The sequence below is a fragment of the Vigna angularis genome, chromosome 1 (assembly GCF_016808095.1).
Source record: "Vigna angularis cultivar LongXiaoDou No.4 chromosome 1, ASM1680809v1, whole genome shotgun sequence".
Classification (NCBI taxonomy): Eukaryota; Viridiplantae; Streptophyta; class Magnoliopsida; order Fabales; family Fabaceae; genus Vigna; species Vigna angularis.
In genome coordinates, this window is record NC_068970.1 from 53,104,524 (window position 1) to 53,124,671 (window position 20,148).

At 36.4% G+C, this 20,148-nt stretch overlaps 1 protein-coding gene across 2 annotated transcripts; it reads left to right on the forward strand.

The window, feature by feature from the left end:
• LOC108342412 (mediator of RNA polymerase II transcription subunit 16) lies at nucleotides 1-20,123 on the forward strand. Of its 2 annotated transcripts, XM_017580187.2 has the most exons (17): nucleotides 1-678; nucleotides 1,159-1,227; nucleotides 2,340-2,428; nucleotides 7,104-7,216; nucleotides 7,547-7,648; nucleotides 8,041-8,131; nucleotides 8,925-9,518; nucleotides 10,096-10,714; nucleotides 10,881-10,960; nucleotides 11,093-11,175; nucleotides 13,594-13,830; nucleotides 15,549-15,720; nucleotides 16,849-17,342; nucleotides 17,462-17,638; nucleotides 17,999-18,373; nucleotides 18,780-19,256; nucleotides 19,722-20,123. In XM_017580187.2, exons 1-16 carry the CDS (start codon nucleotides 392-394, stop codon nucleotides 18,924-18,926), a joined length of 3,729 nt encoding a protein of 1,242 aa, XP_017435676.1. In that variant the 5' UTR covers nucleotides 1-391; the 3' UTR covers nucleotides 18,927-19,256; nucleotides 19,722-20,123. The 2 variants fall into 2 exon arrangements, with proteins under 2 accessions (XP_017435676.1, XP_052727972.1); XM_052872012.1 differs by lacking the exons at nucleotides 1-678; nucleotides 1,159-1,227; nucleotides 2,340-2,428 and adding an exon at nucleotides 6,747-6,765.
• Nucleotides 20,124-20,148: the final 25 nt, after the last annotated feature.

Genomic DNA, 20,148 nt, shown 5'->3' on the forward strand with positions numbered 1-20,148 from the left:
ATCAACACCCGAAAAGGTAAAAAAGCAAAAAGTTGCCGCCACCATAACTCGGAAGAAAAAACAAAAGAAAAACAATTTCTTTCTTTCTTTCTATGTTACTTGCTTTCTTTGTTACTCTGGAGAATCACCGGGTTTGCTTTGTCCACCACATGCCCAGCACAAAAACCCTAACCCCAGATCACTCACCCTATCACAATCTCCCTTTATTAAACAAATCAAAATCCCAAACTCTCTCCCTCTGTTTCTTCCCCTTTTCCCACTAACCCCACTCTCTCCACATTTCTCTCTCTACATTTCCAACAGTGCTATCTGTCGCCTTCAATTGCGACTTTCTACCACTAACCCAACTCTCATTTCTTTCTCTCTCATATAAAAATTAGGGCTTTTCCTAATGAATCAAATTGCTGGGACAAAGGACCCAGAGGCCGAGCCCGTCGCTCAGTCTCTGCCCCAACCCCAAGACACGCCCAAGCCTCCCGACAAAACTGATTCCGCCGCCGTGGTCGTCGCTGCCACCACCACCACCGAAGAGAAAGAGGTTGGACCAGAGGAAAAACGACCGGTCCCCATGGAGGAGGATTCGCTCAACCCCGCCATCGTTTTCTCCATCAGGCTTAAGCAACCTAGGTCCAATTTGCTGCATAAGATGAGCGTTCCTGAACTGTGTCGCAATTTTAGGTCAGTGATTCGAAATTCAACTGGTTTTAGTTCGAATTAGTGTTTTGGTTGATTCTTTTATTTGGCTAGGGGATGCTGTGAATGGGAGGCTTACTTTTTTAGTGTGATAGTGATCTGTAAGCACTTGTGAGAAATGAAAAATAAGGAGGATGTGTTGACTGAACTTCTCCCACAATCAACTTTAAGAGAATTATATGAGTGGTTCTATGGAAGTTAAGTGCGTAAGTTGATTTTAATTTCCGGGGAAATTTAATTTGCTCTACCTTCTTTTTCCTCATGAAAGTGATCGTGGAAAAGTTTTCTTTTCAAACGTAGTGCATGATAGGGAGTTGGGGGTAAAAACACGGTTACTGATGTAGCTCGTAGTCACCTCTTCTGTTGATTTTTTCATGCATGTGCTGATGGATGGGCCGTGGGCGTATTATATCACAACATCCTTGTGCTAACATTTTTTCTTTTTTCTTACTTGTTTTTCTGCAGTGCTGTTTCCTGGTGTGGAAAACTTAATGCTATAGCTTGTGCAGCAGAAACGTGTGCAAGAATTCCAAGGTTTCTTGATTTTTTTCCTCATATGAACATGTTTCCAAATCATTGGGTGTGTTCTATACATTAAATCAAGGACAGGACTTTCTGTTCATATGGATGACAGGAACACGAGCAGAACTGCTGAAGAATCAATAGAATTGATAAGATTGTGAGACTTGTTTTGGAGATTTATTTTATTGTTAAAGTCAACTAGACTTAGCGTGTGGGTAAATAGCTTAGTTAAAGTACTTATTGAATAAGTAGTTGGCATAAAAACACTTAGGTACAAGTTGTCTTAATAATCAAAGAGAAATTATGGTTAAACTGTTTTTATTGAAGTTGTAAATTTTTTTTGTAAGCTATTATGGAGCTTATTGAAATATGCTGAAAACAATGTATAAGCATATCATAAGTTCTCTAAAACACTTAAACAAGTATTTCTATCTTACAACAAGTCTGAATAAGTTGTAATAAACACATTAGTTTAGCTGACAGACATCTCAAAACTTTCTGATCTACTTGTTTCTTTGTTGATTATGGATACCTAAATGTACTTAGCAGATATGTTGTGAATTTATCTTTTAACATTTTTAACAGTGTCTTTGAACATGTTTCTATAGTGGGCTTATATAATATCTTTCTCTGCTCATCTAGTTTCCTTATTTGTTGGCTGGCAAATTTGGCAATGAAAGACTGGAAAAATTCACAGCCAACATTTAATGAAGACTCCTAATGCAATAAAAATACTAAATTTCTAAAATTGCATTATTGAAAAAAAAATGAAAAAATAGTCTTCATAAACCATAGCTTCTAATAAGCATACAAAATTAGTAAAAGAAAAAAAGCTCTGAACAGACCATTTTGTTTAAATGACCTGAATTTCGAATGTACCCTGAAATGCATGTCTCATTCAAGTTCTTGGTTAGGTTCACTTAATTTTCCCATATCATTTATTAAAAGGTTCATCTATAGTTTTCCTTAGCTCAAACATAACTTTATTTTTACAAACTAGAACAGATGTTCTCTTGCCTGCTCATTCATGAATTTTTTGCTCATTTCATTGGTTTGCTGGCACTTGTGTGTTTGGTTTTATGTCTAATTTGTAGTGCTTATTAGTGTTTTTCTTTTTAATGTAGTTCAACGACTAATCCACCATTTTGGATCCCTATACATATTGTGATCCCAGAGAGGCCGACTGAATGTGCAGTGTTCAATGTCATAGCAGGTATTTTGATGTCATTGCTTCATTTGGTAACCTTGGATCCTTCAGCTTTGCCGCATGATGTATCTAATACCAAAGCAGCCTGAGCAACTGTGAAGTCTTAGACTGGTGAATTTTTTGAAGTTCTTGTGCGTTCCTAGCATATAGCTTATACTATACAAGGCTATGCACTATTATTTGGCGTCAACTAATAGTAACACAATTTTTTTTATTTTATACAGTTTGAGTTAAGATCGTCACGTTTACCTCTCGTAATTTTTAGTTATTGTAGCACTTTAATAAGTGAAATTAAACCAGTAACGGGAGATCCTTGATCTGGATAATCTTTTCAAAATCACTTTTTTTGACATTTGATCACTCTTTTAATTTTCTCGTTGTTGTAATAGTTATTAATGGCTAGTCTCTGAAATTGTCTCTCTTGGACATGATTTCAAAGGGTAATTTAGGATAGACCTTGATACCATTGTAGGACTATAATGTAACATACGGTTAGGTTCTTTAGTAGGAAACCTAATTAACCATGATCACAGTAGGCAGAAAAGATAACGAAAGAATGAATTTCTCTTATTGATGGTAATAGAATTCTGTAAACAAAGGATATTTGGGAGCATAACCTCCCTCACAAAACAAGGATAGTTGGGAGCATAACCTCCCTCACAGAACTGTAACCGCCTGTTAACAAACTCAATAATCAAAACATAACCCTAACAATAGCATCTAGTTTTATTTATATTAAATATTTCCCTAGAATATAGCTCTACTTACTATAATTATCTTATACTGAATATTTCCCTAGAATATAGCTCTATTTTCTATAATTATCTTATACTGAATATATAGCTCTATTTACTATAATTATCTTATATTGAATATTTCCCTAGGATATAGCTATATTTACTATAATTATTACTAAATATTTCCCGCCCATCCTAACTGCTACAACAGTTAGGATAGTAACTCTTCAACCGAGTAACTCTTCAACCGAGTAACTCTTCAACTGATCGACTCCAATTCTTCACCTCTTTCCACTGTTCGGCTCGAGCCCTCACCACCTTCAGCCGTTCGGTGCCCTTCTTCTTCTCCCTCATCGCCTTCCACCTTTCGGCTTGACCTCTCTTCGCCTTCCACCGTTCGGTGCCCTTCTTCTCCCTCACTGCCTTCCACCGTTTGGCTCAACCTCTGCCTGCCTTCCACCGTTCGGTGCCCTTCTTCTTCTCTCATATACTTTCTTCTTCTCTCGTATACCTTCCAACCCCTAACAACATCTGTAACCTTATATCCTATCACATACTGTTGTGACATGATACCATTTTAGGAGTATTATGTAATATACTGTTATGTGTCCTTCCAGTTTGCTGCACATGTCCAAATCACCTTAACCATCTTTCTATGATATTTTCTTCAATTAGTGTCACACGTTTTCTTTTCCTTCCATTTTTTTCTCTCTTGACTCTGAGGTCCAGCGTTCACTACCATGGAGTATGGTTGAACATATAGTAATATGATAAAATTTTCCATTAAGCTTAATTTGTACTTTATGATAACAAATAAATCCTATCTTTTCCCCATAATTTTGTAATATTAATCATAGATATTAAGCTGAGAAAACAATGCTATGACATATTTTCCCATCTGTACTTCCACTTTCCTCTTGTTGCTTGCTAGAATGGCAATGCATGTACTCTGTTATCCTCCTAGTCAAGTTAAACCCTTTGGTTTCAAAGTTTATATACACGGCTAATATTTGGAGTGAATTTCATCTCCTGACTCCTCAATTAAAATTGTGTATACTTCTATACTGTTATATAAAGGGGATTCACCCTTTGGTGTACACATTTCGTTTTTCAATTTTACCCTTAATAACTTTTAAAAAAAAAATTAAAGTAATTATCTTACCAATTTTACCATTTAAGTGAGTGTTTTTAAAATTTGGCCGTTTTTTATTTGGATTTTTTTTAACTTAATCATTTTTTGAAACTAAAAGAACTATTTATAATAAAGAAATTCTTATGAAATAAATAAAAATTATTTTTTATAATAATAATTATTTGCATTTACTTTTATAACACATGTTTTAACAATATGTTTGTAAAAAGAATGCATTTAGGAATAATGTTTGAGATATGAATTGATTGTGTTAGAAATATGATTTAGTTACACTAAATAGGGAGATATGATAGTACCCACCACATGAAGTGCATTATATTCCTTCTCAGTTTCTCTCTTCTCAACATGGTACCAAAGAGATATCATCCTCTGTGATTTGTTGTTACTATTTCTCTCAACATTGTATCAAGAACCTAACAAGAAAGTGCTTCCCCTACGGACCCAATGCTCATAGGAGTATATTTTTAGAAACTAGGTATGTTTATGCTTTCTGTCTTTTTCCTTGCCTTCCTTTGATCGAGTCAACTCAATACCAAGAAAGTATTATGGGCAACTAAGATCTTTGGTTTGAAAGTGGTTGAATACATGCATTTCCAATTGTGAAAATTTTATTGGCATCATTCCTTGTAATCACTATGTCATTAACATAAACAACTAGGTAGACACATTACCTGGGAGAAGCATGCCAATAGAACATTGAATGATTTGCTTCACTTTGTCATGGCCCAAAATCTGTACCACATGACTAAAATTCCCAAACCAAGCTCGAGGAAATTGTTTGAGTTCATGGAGAGATCTTGACAATTTGCAAGCTAAGCGAGGTTCTCCTTGAGCAACAATGTAGGAGATTTCTCCATTTAAATATCCTCTAAAAGCTTTCCATAAAGAGCGACTGTTTTAATTTCAAGTTGATAAAATGGCCAGTGACGAATGACAATCATGGCAATAAAAGCTAAACAATGGTGATTTTGTTCACATGATAGAAGGTATCACCATAATCAAGGCCAAAGATGTGAGTGCATCCCTTAGCCACCAACCTAGCTTTGAGATGATCAACTTTTATTAGGCCCAACTTTAATGGTTTAAACGCATTGACAAAATATGTTTGATTGTGAGGAGGAAGAGGAGCTAGATCCTATATACCACTGTGCTCAAGAGCCTGTATTTCATCAATCATGGCTTGTTGCCATCTAGGATGATGAATTGATGCATTCACATTTATAGCCACAATGGGAAAAAGATAGATAGAAAAGAAAGGAGAAATTGGAAGGAGATAAATGGTGATAACTCAATAAATTGAAAATAGGAATGATTTTTTTATTAGATTGAATACCTATCCTAAGGGCAATGGGCTAGTCAACAATTACCATTACCAGGCTTTGCAATAAGGTTGTCTAATGGTGAAGGACATGAGTAAGGAGAGTTTTTAGGTGCTAGAATAGGTTCATAGTAGGCTAAGTAGAATAGCTTCAAAGTAGGCTTGTAAGCTTTATTCAAAAGCTGTTTTTAGTACCTCTATGTACCCAGGACTACTTGTTTTGTACACTTTTCCATTCTCATTATTGTGTCACACATGTGCTCTATATAAATGAACCACCTAAGGGAGACCTTTTCAAGCTCTCAATATGTTTTCTCTTGTTCTTTATTTTCTTAAGTGTTGGATCATTTCTTTGTATATGTAGTTGAGATATACTAGGGGAGGGGATGGAACAACTGCAGGAGGACTACTTGTAGGAGAATTAGGTTGATTTTCTTCTGGGGTGTATAACACAAATTGGAAAGAAGGAACATGTAGCACCTTCTGGAGGGAGACAACTTCTTGTGTGGAGGTAAAGAAGAAAGCAGGCTCTTCAAAAAGAGGCAACATTAACAAACATGAAATACCTTATTGACTTTGGAGAGTAACATTTATAGCCTTTCTGAAGATGGGAGTATCCTTAGAAAATATATTTAATAGCTCTAGCACATAACTTATCCAATCTTGGGGGAATATGGAATAGCTGTTCATTAGGAAAAATAATGGAGTGTGGGATTTGATTGTTAAGCGAACAAGCTTTTTGCTGGATTTGAAAATCAGCGTGTCCTCACACTTCACTGATCTTTTTACACACACATATGAGGAATTGAAAATACAACTCTGAGAAATCAGAAAAAAGGCTGTTGCCTATGACATATACTAGGTACAACAGAAGCAGTTTTATGAACTCATTAAACAGAGAAATATTATATGATTTGATGGGAAATTATCGTACCCAATATCTCTCATTAGATGTCAATTTTTTTCCTTACAATTTTACATCTTCATTATCAGTATATTTCATTCTGTTTTTCTCTTCTCAACATGATACCAAAGTAATACCATCTATCGTGACCTGTTTTTGTCACTAATCCTTTTGATGGATAATCTCTTTTGCATCTCAGGCAAGCACATGCAAAGATTGGATTATATATGTGTATGCTTAGCCACTCTCTTTGTATATTATGTGACATTTCCATTTATTTCTCCATTATTTGGTAGTATCAATCCCGTATATTTAAACTTAGAAACTTGTTGTATGACATCTCCTGTTTTCTATTTTATAGTCGTATTCGTTTTCTATGTAAAATTGCAACACATACATACTGTCTTAGTGAAGGCTTCTTTGATTCCTCCAAAGGGATAATCTTTTTATGTCCCTGATCAGCTTATCCTAGACTAGATTAAAAAAAGACTTAGAGCTATGCCTTAACGTGATCTTTTTTGTTTGTATTCTTTTGGAATTTTAATTATTTGTATTTATGACTTCTGTAGATTCGCCTCGTGATTCTGTCCAGTTCATCGAATGGTCCCCAACCTCTTGTCCACGTGCATTGCTGATTGCAAATTTCCATGGGAGGGTAACTATTTGGACTCAACCTTCTCAAGTAAGTGAGCTTTATCCTAGGGCTTCTCAATTTATGTGCCTATCACGCATTCTTGAGTATTTGAATCCTCTAAAGTGGGAAAGTTTGGGAGTATCCACCACTGATTTGGAGTGGGGTAATTTGAAAGGTACTTCAGTTATAATCAATTGTGGATACACTTTTACTTTCTTACATATACCCACTTTCTCACTTTGGAGATGTTGTAGCACCTCTTTCAATTTATTATATTTCATCAGCCATTTGCCCACCTCTGCCTGTTCATCGTTTCTCTATTTTTTCACATATTTGCTTATGTTGGATATTTGTTTCTGACATTGTTTTTCCATTCAGGGGCCAGCTAATCTTGTCCATGATACTAGCTGTTGGCAGCGTGAGCATGAGTGGCGGCAAGATATTGCAGTTGTAACAAAGTGGTTATCAGGGGTGTCTCCGGTATAATGTTAGCTAGTCTTCTACTGATATGTTCAAATTCCATGTACATTTCTTTTGATAAAGTCTAGTTCTATTTTTATTTATCTAATTTTATCCTCAAATTTATTTAGTTATTCAAAGGATAGGGATTCTCTCTCTATCTATCTTTCTGGTTTGGTTGTTTTGAAACATGGTTTTTCAATGATTGAACTTCTGAGCAAGTTGTTTCCATATGTGTGTCTCCTATCATTTTTCAGTAAGATAGACCATAGTTTCAAATTATAACATGGATCCATTTTTTTTTTCGGAAAAGAACTCAAGCATTGTTTGTCAGACTATTAGAACCATGTCTGTTCAATTTATTATTGGTTACTTTATTTTTAATCTGAATCAATTACTTTTTGAATTAATAGTATAGGTGGCTATCATCTAAATCAAGTGCTCCCGCCAATGCGAAGTCGACGTTTGAGGAAAAGTTTCTTTCACAGCAATCTCAAACTTCAGGTCAGTTATTCTCTTTTCGTTCTATTTGGTTTAACTTCTCTTGTATAAATTGGAAGTCTAAGCACAGGAGTAGGGGGATAGTTGCTCTGCTAGATGGTTGAACTGTTGACATCATGCCCAAGCCACAAAATTCAGGCTATTTCCAATCGAGCTACATGCTTATTGGCTCTGATTGATTTTTTGTTTTTTGTTCCAGAACAATTTTGTTTGTTGCTAGTGGTAATATATATATATATATATATATATATATATATATATATATATATATATATATATTTATAGATAGATAGATAGATGTAGCTTTTTCATATTGTTTGACTTTTTGCCAATAAGTTTTCCCTGCTTAGTGATAGAATTGAAATGTGAAATTGAGAAAGGGAGAGGGAGAAGATAATCTGGCGTCATGAGAAGTTGTTACAAACTGTTACAAGAGGCCCATATGCAGACCTCACAGAAACAGCTGTCTTAGTAACTGATTTACTGGTCTAACTACCTAATAATGTCTAAAGTAATTCACTCTAGTAGGCGAGTGAAGCTTGGTGAAAATATCAGCTCATTGCACTTATGCAGAGACACTCTTCTCAAAGAGATGTTTAGATAGAACTTACTTTCTCACAAACAAAAAAGAAATCAATTTCCATTTGCTGTGTTCAGGCATTTAAGAAAGGATTGTGAGCAAGTCTTCCATATTTGTTGCTTATTCATTTGATATTGTTTTAAATTATTGTAAGATTTATGTATTAAATAGTCCTATGCTTATGCAACTAATGTGTGCTATTGTTTTTTCCCCCAGCTAGATGGCCCAATTTTCTGTGTGTTTGTTCAGTGTTCTCATCGGGCTCAGTTCAACTTCACTGGTCCCAGTGGCCTCCTAGTAAGAATGACACTACACCAAAGTGGTTTTGCACTAGTAAAGGACTTTTGGGTTGTGGGCCCAGTGGGATTATGGCTGGTGATGCTATCATTACAGACAGTGGTGCCATGCATGTAGCAGGTGTACCAATTGTTAATCCGTCCACCATTGTAGTTTGGGAGGTCACACCTGGGCCTGGAAATGGTTTCCAGGTAGCTCCAAAGACAAGTACCACTTGTGCCGTCCCACCTCTTAGCCCACCCAACTGGGCTGGTTTTGCACCTTTAGCTGCATATTTATTTAGCTGGCAGGATTATCTATTATCTGAAGCTAAGCAAGGGAAAAAACAGACAGACCAAAACCTTCTTGATGCTGTACCTCTCTATTGCTCACCAGTTTCAAATTTTTCAGCGTATGTGAGTCCTGAAGCTGCAGCTCAATCTGCAGCAACTACTACATGGGGTTCTGGTGTAACAGCAGTAGCCTTTGATCCAACTCGTGCTGGTTCAGTGATAGCTGTTGTGATAGTTGAGGGTATGAAGATGATTCTGATGTGAATATATACAATGATAATGTTTCAATCCCTTATATTTCTGTTGTATACTTTTTGGTTTAAGGCTTCCTTTCAATAATATTGTGGTCTTTGTTGAAGTGAAAATTCTTACTCTATGCATTTTAAAGATTACAGTTGTTTGACCAAGTCAGCTCTTACAGTGTGGGATTTGAAAGTAAAGCACATTTAAGTTTTCTTTTATTGTCGTTAAAGTCATATTTTGTCATTTAAAATCTACTTAATCTGGTGTGAATCAAAATAAGCATCCCTAATTTAAAAGAAAAGAAATGTTACATAAAATGATAATGGACTGGATAAAGCATTATCAAGTTCCTTCCTTCTAACAGTGTTTCCAATGTATCATTGTTCATGCCTGGGCAACCTTAGCTTAGATCCGCCTAAAATTGCACCTATACCTGTCTTACCTTCTTGGTCCTCTATGGTGTGACAATACTGGCTGTGATTGAAAAGTTTGTCAGGATTTTACAGTAAGGGTTTTATGTGCTGCTTAGATAATTGAACTAAAAAATTGATGTATATCTGATTTTACCTGTACAGGGCAATACATGTCCCCATATGATCCAGACGAGGGCCCATCAATTACAGGGTGGAGAGTGCAACGTTGGGAATCATCTCTACAGCATGTTGTTCTCCATCCTATATTTGGAAACCCTACTTCTAGTATGGGTGGTCAATCACCTATGCAAACTGTTTGGCAGTCCAAAGTGGACCTGAGTATAACTCCAACAAATGATTTCAAGAGCCATCAATCACCTGCAACTGGAATGGCTTCTGATGTGCAAAAGGTGTCTGAGTCTGGTTCTGACAAATCAACAAGGGTGAATTTTGATCCGTTTGATCTTCCAAGTGATGTCAGGACACTTGCCCGGGTTGTTTACTCTGCTCACGGTGGTGAAATTGCTATTGCTTTTCTTCGTGGTGGTGTCCATGTTTTTTCTGGTCCAAATTTTACACCTGTAGACAACTATCAGATTAACGTTGGTTCTGCAATTGCTGCTCCGGCTTTTTCTTCAACAAGCTGTTGTTCAGCTTCTGTTTGGCACGACTCTAGCAAAAATTGTACAATATTGAGAATAATAAGAGTTCTCCCTCCTTCTATTCCCATTAGTCAAGTAAACGCCAATTCATCAACTTGGGAACGTGCAATTGCTGAAAGGTTATTTCCTTAATCCCTTCTAGTATATGATATATTAACTGTTTCTTAATATTCTTATTAAGTTGCAGCGGCTTCAATTATAAATACTGTGTCTGGTTGTGGAAGTTGTGATTTTTTGTCAATGTTTTACATGATTGCCTGGTGCTAATATCTGTTACAAAAACAGGTTTTGGTGGAGCCTTTTAGTAGGAGTTGATTGGTGGGATGCTGTGGGCTGCACCCAGAGTGCTGCTGAGGATGGTATTGGTAAGGCAGCTCTCCTTGTCAAGATCTTTTGCTATTTTTTGGTCTAGTTTTTGCCAGAGAAAGGAGAATATAGCTTACTGTTTCATATTTGTACTCTATTAGCAAGTGACCCTTTTTTTTACCTGGTTTCAGTTTCACTTAACAGCGTTATTGCAGTTTTGGATGCGGATTTCCATTCTCTCCCTTCTATTCAGCACAGGCAACAGTATGGTCCTGTATGTTACTGTTGAACCATCACCTTTTCAACATTTTTGACATTGGTTTTAATAGTTTTACTAAAATTTCCTCTTTTGAATTTCTCATTTTTAGTTTCAGAGGGGGTTCATTCTTTTCCAATTAACTGTAGTGAGAGAGAAATTGTTCCGTATTAACTGTGGGTGGAATCTTTCTGGGATACTACGTAAGATGGAATTTTGGACCCAGCAGCAAGTGTTTGTTAGGTTTCTTGGCGACAAGAAACCATTTTTCAAATTCAGTTTAAGAAATTATCACACAAATCGTACTGCACAATGTATGATCACACTTTAATTAGGAAAAACATAGTACAGAAAACATCCAATAACTTCCAAGGGAAGAAAATCCCTTCTACACAGGACAAGTCCTGTTCTAAAACGAAAAATACCCACCAGCCAGGAGGGACATTTCCTCCTTTAAAGATAACCCCTACTAAACAACTTCCGCTAACCACCTACCTATAAACTGGCTAACTAATGCTAACATGTTTTGTAACTTTTATTTTCGAACTTTTTTTCTAACTTTTTTTCTAACATACACCTTAAGAGCCTTATCAATACTCTTCAGATTCCGACAAACCTTGTTCTCAAGGTGAAAATCTGGAAATTGATCATGAATGGTCCCTTCATCTTTGATCCTTATCTTCTTTTTCAGGTTCCTCTTCCTCTTCATTCTCCTCTAAAATTAACACCCGAAGGTTCTTATTGGGACATTTATGATGAGGACTATATGGTCCTCCACAATGAAAACATAGGCCTTCTTCTCTTCGCTTAATATATTCAGGGTCGGGTAAATTCTGCCATCCCCTTGTTCTGTTTTCTCCTGGATGCTAACTGCTCACCTTGCTAATATGACTAGAACTCCCCAATTCAGTTTGAGTCCTCTTTAACGTTTCTACCCAAGAAACCACTCCCCCACTCCCTTAAAAACGTCCTTGATACAAATTACTTCTAGTTGTTATCCTCTCATATGACCTTACGTCACTAGAAACTCCTTCCACATCTCCAGCAATCTCCATGGCTCTCAATAGATCCTTGGAATTGTGCGGGCGAATCTGGTTTCTAATATTAACATGCAATCCCGCAAAAAAGTATCCCATCAGTTGATCATATGTCGCGTCCACTGCTTGTCCCACCACTAACATCTCAAATTCTTGTATGTACTCTTCCACTTCACCTTTTTGTCTGACAGCCGCCAATTTTTCAAACACCAATGCCTCAAAACCTTCTTTATTAATGCTTCCGTCAATTCCTCCCATGTAGGAGTTTTGGTTTTCTTCTTCCAAAATCTGAACCAATGACTGCCTCCACCTTCCATACTGATGAAGGCCAACATAATCCGCTCGCAGGGTGAAACCTCCTAGACTTCAAAAATACTTTTCAGCCCTAGATATCCACCCAATTGGATCCCCTCCTTCAAACGAAGGAAGTTCCACTTTTTTCATCCACCCCCGCTGGTATTCTCTTTTTGTCTTCCTCCCATTCGTCATCAATCTCTTCTCTTCTTCCCACTCTATCCCCGTTTACAGAACCTTTGCTTCCTTCAGTCCCCGTTTCAATATTCTTAAGTTTGAGCATAACATCTTCCATCATATCACTGAGCCTTTGAAAGTTGGCTCTAGATTCTTCCCTCATTTCCTCAATTACCCTCTCTACCGTGCTCACTCTACTCTTCATGATTCTCTTGGTGATTTTGATCTAGCAAGTCGGAACAATTGTTAGGTTTCTTGGAGACAAGAAATCGGAATTCAAATTCAGTTTAAGAAATTATCACACAAATCTTACTGCACAATGTATGATCACACTTTAATTAGGAAAAAACATAATACATAAAACATCCAATAACTTCCAAGGAAAAAAATCCCTTATACACAAGACAAGCCCTGTTCTAAAACGAAAAATACCCACCAGCCAGGAGGGACAGTTTCCTCCTTAAAAGATAAACCCTACCTACTAAATAACTTCCGCTAACCACCAATAAACTGCCTACTATTGCTAACTTGTTTTGTAACTTCTACCTTTGAACTTTTTTTCTAACATACACCTTAAGAGCCTTATCAGTTTGGTAGTGGAAATTTTGTATTTCATGTTCAAACTTTGACTTCCACCATTTATTCGGCTTAACCTTTATATGCGAAGATTATACTTGGTGACTTGTCAATGGGAACGTGCTGGTGTTGAAAGGGTTGGTTCACTGCCATAAATTTAAAATTTTGATTGTCCATGTGGATTTCAGTCTGAATGATTTTTAAGCTTCCTAAAGTTCTGCTTTGGATCCGCTTTTATTGTGTTTAATATGGGAGAATTATTATTATTATTATTATAATTATTATTATTATAATCTAAACAATATTGACTTTTGTTTTTTGGCTAACTGAACTTTGTCCTAAACGATTGCAGAGTCTAGACAGGATAAAGTGTAGGCTGCTGGAAGGATCAAATGCCCAAGAGGTGAGGGCAATGGTTCTGGATATGCAAGCTAGGTTGTTATTGGATATGCTTGGGAAAGGAATAGAGTCTGCCTTGATAAATTCTTCAGCTTTAGTTCCTGAGCCGTGGCAAGCATCAGGTGAAACATTATCCAGCATTGACCCTGAAACAATGGCTGTTGAACCTGCGCTAATTCCTAGTATTCAGGTGTGCTTTAGTTACAATTTGGAACTTGCTTACTTGATTTGCTTTATCAGATTATATAGTTTGTAATTTGGTTGTGTTTCTCTTGTCTTTTTGCACACATCATTTTGCTATGCTTGGTCTTTGCTAGGTTTGTCAATTCTAGATAGTGTTGCTGAATACCCAACCTTCAGGATGCTAGTAGGATATACATTTTGCACAACACAAATATGAATGCTTATAAACCAAAAATAATACTGAAAAATTATAAGGCATATCATTGGTAATAAAAAAAATAACAGTCTTGACATACAATAATCATCAATATGGCACAATTAACTAGTCAATAATCACGAGAACTGACTGAAACGGAGGCTGTGATCAAGGAGGTGCTCTGTTGGGTTAACTGTGATTGAGATGATGCCATGGTAGTACCAAAGAGGGGTTGAAATTGATTATCAGCAGCAGAAAGAGCAAGAACACCAGAAAAGATGATGTATCTCACAGCAAACAAAAAGGATGGCTGTAGAATTGAGAGGAAAATTCTAGGAACTAGCCTTGTTTGCAGCAGCCATCCAACAATTCCCTAGACATTGTATACCCTCCCTCATTCGCCCTGCCCTCCTTGCTACCCATCTCTCGATTCTTATATCTCCCTTTTCCCTCTTCTGCTGACATGTTTCATATGTTATGTCCCTGCATAACAGGATGCCCGCCCCTCCCCCCCCCCCCCCCCCCCCCCCCCCCCCCCCCCTCTCCAACATCAGTTACTTATTAACATAGAGTCTAGAAGAAGCAGACTCAACATAGATTATGTGATTGTAGAAAATGGTGTTTGGCAGTTGGAAAGGGCTTTACTGGAAAATGCATTTACTGTTGGAGATGGATGGTTCAAAGGAATAAAGCACTAACCATGTGTGTCACTCTTTGAAGAATTAAGGTGCTGGATCTACATCTTCATTTTGACGTAGGAAAAGTTATAAAAATTTAAAAATTACTTAAAAAATCTGAGTAATGCAGAAGAGTGGCTGAATGGGGATTTAATTGTCTTCTGCAATAGTGCAAATTGTCTGATTTCTGCATATGAATCAAGCTGATCACCCACAGAAAAAGTTTACTGTGTCTGCATATGCTATTAGTTTCTCTTGTGATAGCTATGTGTACTATTATGTTGTCACAGACAAGCACAGATGCTTGCATATAATTATGCATCTTGTAGAGCTGCTTGGCAACCTACTTGAATGTGTCTGTATACGGTTTTCTTACTCTTGCTCTTCTTTCAGATGTTATTGTTTCATATCTATGACAATTAATGATGGAGATTAGTTTTTGTAACTGGTTTTTTTCATGTACTTATTTTTTTTACCTCTTTTATCCTTCTTAACCTTATATTTGTTAACCTACTTTTTAGTTTCTATGATCTACAAGAAATTCCCCATAACGAAGAGTCATACTGAGAGATTGAAAGTGGTTTTATGGTACAAATATAACAATTAGTAATAAGTAAATTATTTTTATAACATTTTTTGTGTACATATTTTATTACAATTTTACTTTTTATATTTGAGAAATTATTTTTCATTGTAGTAACAGTTATATGAAATTTTTTAATTGTATTCATTATTTCTTATTTTTAATAAAAATGTAGACATACAAGCGTGATAGTGCCTGTATTTCTACTATGAATTTGAATGTATTTGTTTCTTTAAATCCGTTTTCTTATTTGTTTCAATGCTTTGCAGGCTTATGTGGATTCAGTTCTAGATTTGGCTTCACATTTTATTACCCGTTTGAGACGTTACGCTAGTTTCTGTCGCACATTGGCAAGTCATGCTGTGACTGCAGGTACTGGGAGCAACCGAAATATGGTTGCTAGTCCTACCCAAAGTTCGGCAACACCTGCAACAAGTCAGGGTCAGTATACACTTATAAATTGATAATTTTGTTTTAAATTGATCTGCATATCCATTTGTATTTATGAATCTTAAAATTGGTTCTCATGATTTAAAAACTATGAATGCACTCCTGTAGGTTCATTATTCTTAATTTTCAGCTCATTCTCTGATTGATAAAGTTTTTAAAATATAGGGACTAATAGTTTTTTTAACTTTGACGATAGAAATAAATCTTATTTTCTAATTTTGTTTGAGTGAGCTTACCGCGGGGCTGGTTGTCTATATATGATAATGATGATTTCAAAGGTACTAAATAGCTACTATCTAGAACTATTAAAATATCACTATTTCCTATAAGTTATCCAAACACAGTAGCTAAGCTACTTCTTAATCATTGAATGTTCCTATTTCCAGCAAAACTATGAGGACTGTTTACAAAATCACAAAACATACAAGGATCAATATTGTGCCTCCATATAGATATTTTGTTACAGTTATGCGTGTTGAGTAACCTCCTTCAACGGAGAGGGTGAAAAGAACTTTTAGGCAACCCTCTTGGTTGTTTTTGCTTAACCTCTGGGGTGTCTTTTTACCAAGATTGCTATGGTGCCTTTGGAGTAACCTATTCTTTCTGCTTATTCAATTAACTGAAAAAAATGTATAGATCCGTACTTGTATATTTTAAGCTAGTTCAATGTGGCGTAATTATGGATCTACTTTAGAAGTGGTAAAATTATGGTGGTTTTGGTAATGAGGAAGGAAAATGAGAGGTTATAAACTTTTCGCTGTGTATTAATTTGATCTAAGTTGATAGAAAAGACAACACTATTTCATATTTATACTCATTCTAGATTCTATATTCCTAAATGAAATCCACTAAAGAAACAAATTAAGGAATATATATAAATAGGGAAACTATTATGAATTAATCCCAGGTACTCTAAATTACTCTGCCGAAGCAGTCTGGATATAATTGGATATTTTTCATACATTCTAACAAGAAGCATAGCTTCTGTGCTTTTCTTCAAATGGTTATAGAATATGATCAACTATACTACCCTGACATGCTTTAAAAAAATTTCCACTAGCTTGATCATTGTTGTTTTTCATTTTATGTCTCTAATTGAAATAAATAAAATATTTCCAGGAGGTCAAAATGGGACCAGCAGCTCTATGGGAAGTGCCCAGTTGCAAACCTGGGTGCAAGGGGCTATTGCCAAAATTAGCAACACAACTGAGGGAGGTTCCAATCCAACTCCCAATCCCATCAGTGGCCCTTCAACATTTATGCCTATTAGCATCAATACAGGAACATTTCCTGGAACACCAGCAGTTAGACTTATTGGGGATTGTCATTTCCTTCACAGACTATGCCAACTTTTACTCTTCTGCTTTTTCTTTCGTCGAACACAACTTCCTCGTTATATGGGGTCTGCAAATAGAACTTCTGATGCAAATACACAAAAGCCTCAATCTAATACTCCTGCCCCTGGCAAGGTGGAGGAGATTGCAAAACCTGCTGTGGTGAAGTCTGATGATGGTCAGAGTGGTCGAGCTGGGCCAAAAGGAGCTGAAGAAGTACCTTCTGGTCGTTCCAGATTGGGTAGTGGGAATGCTGGCCAGGGATATACGTTTGAAGAGGTATAAATTAATAAACACTGCAACTTGTATGAAGACTCCTGTCTGTGTGTAATTTTGTGTCTTACACGATGTATATTTATAGGTTGTTATTTTATTTTTCTGATGCATGTACTGTGCAGGTCAAGGTGCTTTTTATGATGCTTATGGATCTTTGCCGCAGAACAGCTGGGCTGCAACACCCATTGCCAGTCTCTCAAGTGGGGAGCATCAACATTCAGGTTCGGCTGCATTATATTGATGGAAACTATACTGTACTGCCAGAGGTTGTGGAAGCATCCCTTGGTCCTCATATGCAGGTACATAATGGTTTTCTGTTTCTTCTAAATTTCTTATTTCTCCGAGACAATGTAAGCTAGTTATACTTGATATATCATGAAATAACCTCATTCTTTTTATGCTACTTAATGAATTTCTTTGACAATATAAAAGTTAATAATTAAGTTGGGCTTCCATGTGGCATCGCTACCTTGTTTTACACGAGAATTCCTGTATAGAATGAAATTTTATAACTGATTTACGGATAAAGCTAAGTTGATTAGAGTATGTAGGTACTGTTGATTATCAGAAGTTAATCTTTTATATCTTGATCCTTTTTTATTTCATTTGCATGTGTAACCTTTCTGCCTATGCTCCCTGCAAACAAATGTAATTTGCAGAATATGCCTCGTCCTAGAGGTGCAGATGCTGCTGGTCTTCTTCTACGTGAACTAGAACTCCACCCTCCAGCAGAAGAGTGGCATAGACGGAATATGTTTGGTGGACCTTGGTCTGATCAGGAAGATGTAGATTGTGCAAATGATGCACCTAAACTCGTTAATTCTGACCCACTTGATTTCAGCTCAATGGAGCATTCTGATGTCTATTATGGAACTCATCGTTTATGGCCTAGGAAGCGCAGAATGTCTGAAAGAGATGCAGCTTTTGGCTTGAATACTTCTGTGGGCCTGGGAGGTTATCTGGGCATAATGGGATCACGAAGAGATGTTGTTACTGCTACATGGAAGACTGGCCTTGAAGGGGTCTGGTACAAGGTTGGGAAATAAATCTTGTTCATTTGTTGATATGGTTTCTCTCTAATGCGTATAAAGGTTACATAACTTATAAATGCTTGTTATTTGGGCGGTTTGTGTTTTATACAGGCCCAAGAAAATTTCTTCTAAAATCTTTGGATCAATTAAGGAATTCAAAAGATTATTGCATTAATTTTTATGTGAATTAAAAGATCGAGCATTCATTATTCTTAGAAGTGTGTTGTCCATATATCCCATGCTGCAATACATTTAATGTTCATGGATGTGCCTAAGACATTACGATGGTTATCGTAATCCTACTGAATGGTCTCCTCAAAGTCTATCTATCAACTCTAAAATTCTTCTACCTGGTCTTTCATTTTTTCTTCATCTTCTATTCGTGATTTTGTTTACTTACGTGGTGCAGTGTGTGAGATGTCAGCGGCAGACCTCTGCTTTTTCTTCACCAGATGCTCCTCCTTCTCTTAGTCCAACTGACCGGGAAGTCTGGTGGATCAGCCGCTGGGTACATGGCTGTCCAATGTGTGGTGGAACATGGGCTCGGGTTGTATAAATGGCTTACGTTATTATAATGTGAGTTTCACGTTGTGGAAAAGGATACATTTGTGGCTATGAAATGGATCAGATAGTATACTTACGGGAGTTGTACAGGAAGAAAGGCGTAGATTTGCGTAGTTTGACATGGTGGTTTTCAGCATTTGTTATCATCGACGTGACCATACTATCTTGGACTTGACTTGTTATACTTCTGATCACTCGGCTGGTTTTCCATTGTTTTAAGAATCAGTTTCTGATCTCTTTTTTTGGGGGTGATTTATTGTCTAGTCACTCCACAAACAGGTGTTAGTTTGTCCATGGAGTGTTAATAGTTAACTCCTTGCAGGTATGTAATATCTCATTTAGTTTTTTGTACCTTAAATAACTGTAGTATCCCATCACGAATGCATTTGGAATTTTACATTTTTCTTTTAAGAAAAAAATTGCACTAAATGAAGATTGTTCAACGACAACATTAATAGCCATGTCTCATTTGGTGAAGTTGACATGGATCATGCGATACCATGTGATTCACTTAACACCATATTTTTATATATATTATTTGCTATAGGATCCCTTTTGATAATTTCATCTCATTTTTCTTAGTTTCCTTGTACCTTTTATCGTAGGGCTAAAGGACACGTGATCTATTATCCTCACTGATTTCTCCAATTGTTTTCTTTGCACTTCTATTTTTTTCTTCAACTTTTATTATTATTATTTTTTCATATTAGGAGTGTCTAAATTTTCTTGCAACCTGCTCCTTACCAAATAACAATGGCTTTTATAAATTGTTCATTTGATAATGCAGATTGTCAATCCTCTGTAAAAACTATCCGGCTTGCTGTGTCATGCATGCATGCTGTGATGCCTTGGCTGTAAGAATGAGTGAGAAGTTGCTGCTGATGAATCAGAGATTAAGAGCCGATATTAGTTGTCAATCATTAAGTCTGCATAAATTTCTTCAACTATCTTCAGTTGTATGTTGTAAATGTTGCTCCCGATGACATGCTCAACGCTAGTGAGCAAATAGTCTTTTGTCCATCTGCCCAACACCAGCCATGTAATAGTTAGATTAGCTTAATTATCCTCTCATGATCCCTGTAAATTGATGAACTTTTGATATTTTATATTGTGATGCATCAAAAGAATATATAATTCAATGTACTGGACTGATTTATATTTAATCTGAATTTATTCTAGTCCTTGTACATGACTAAGAATGTGATACTCACCTG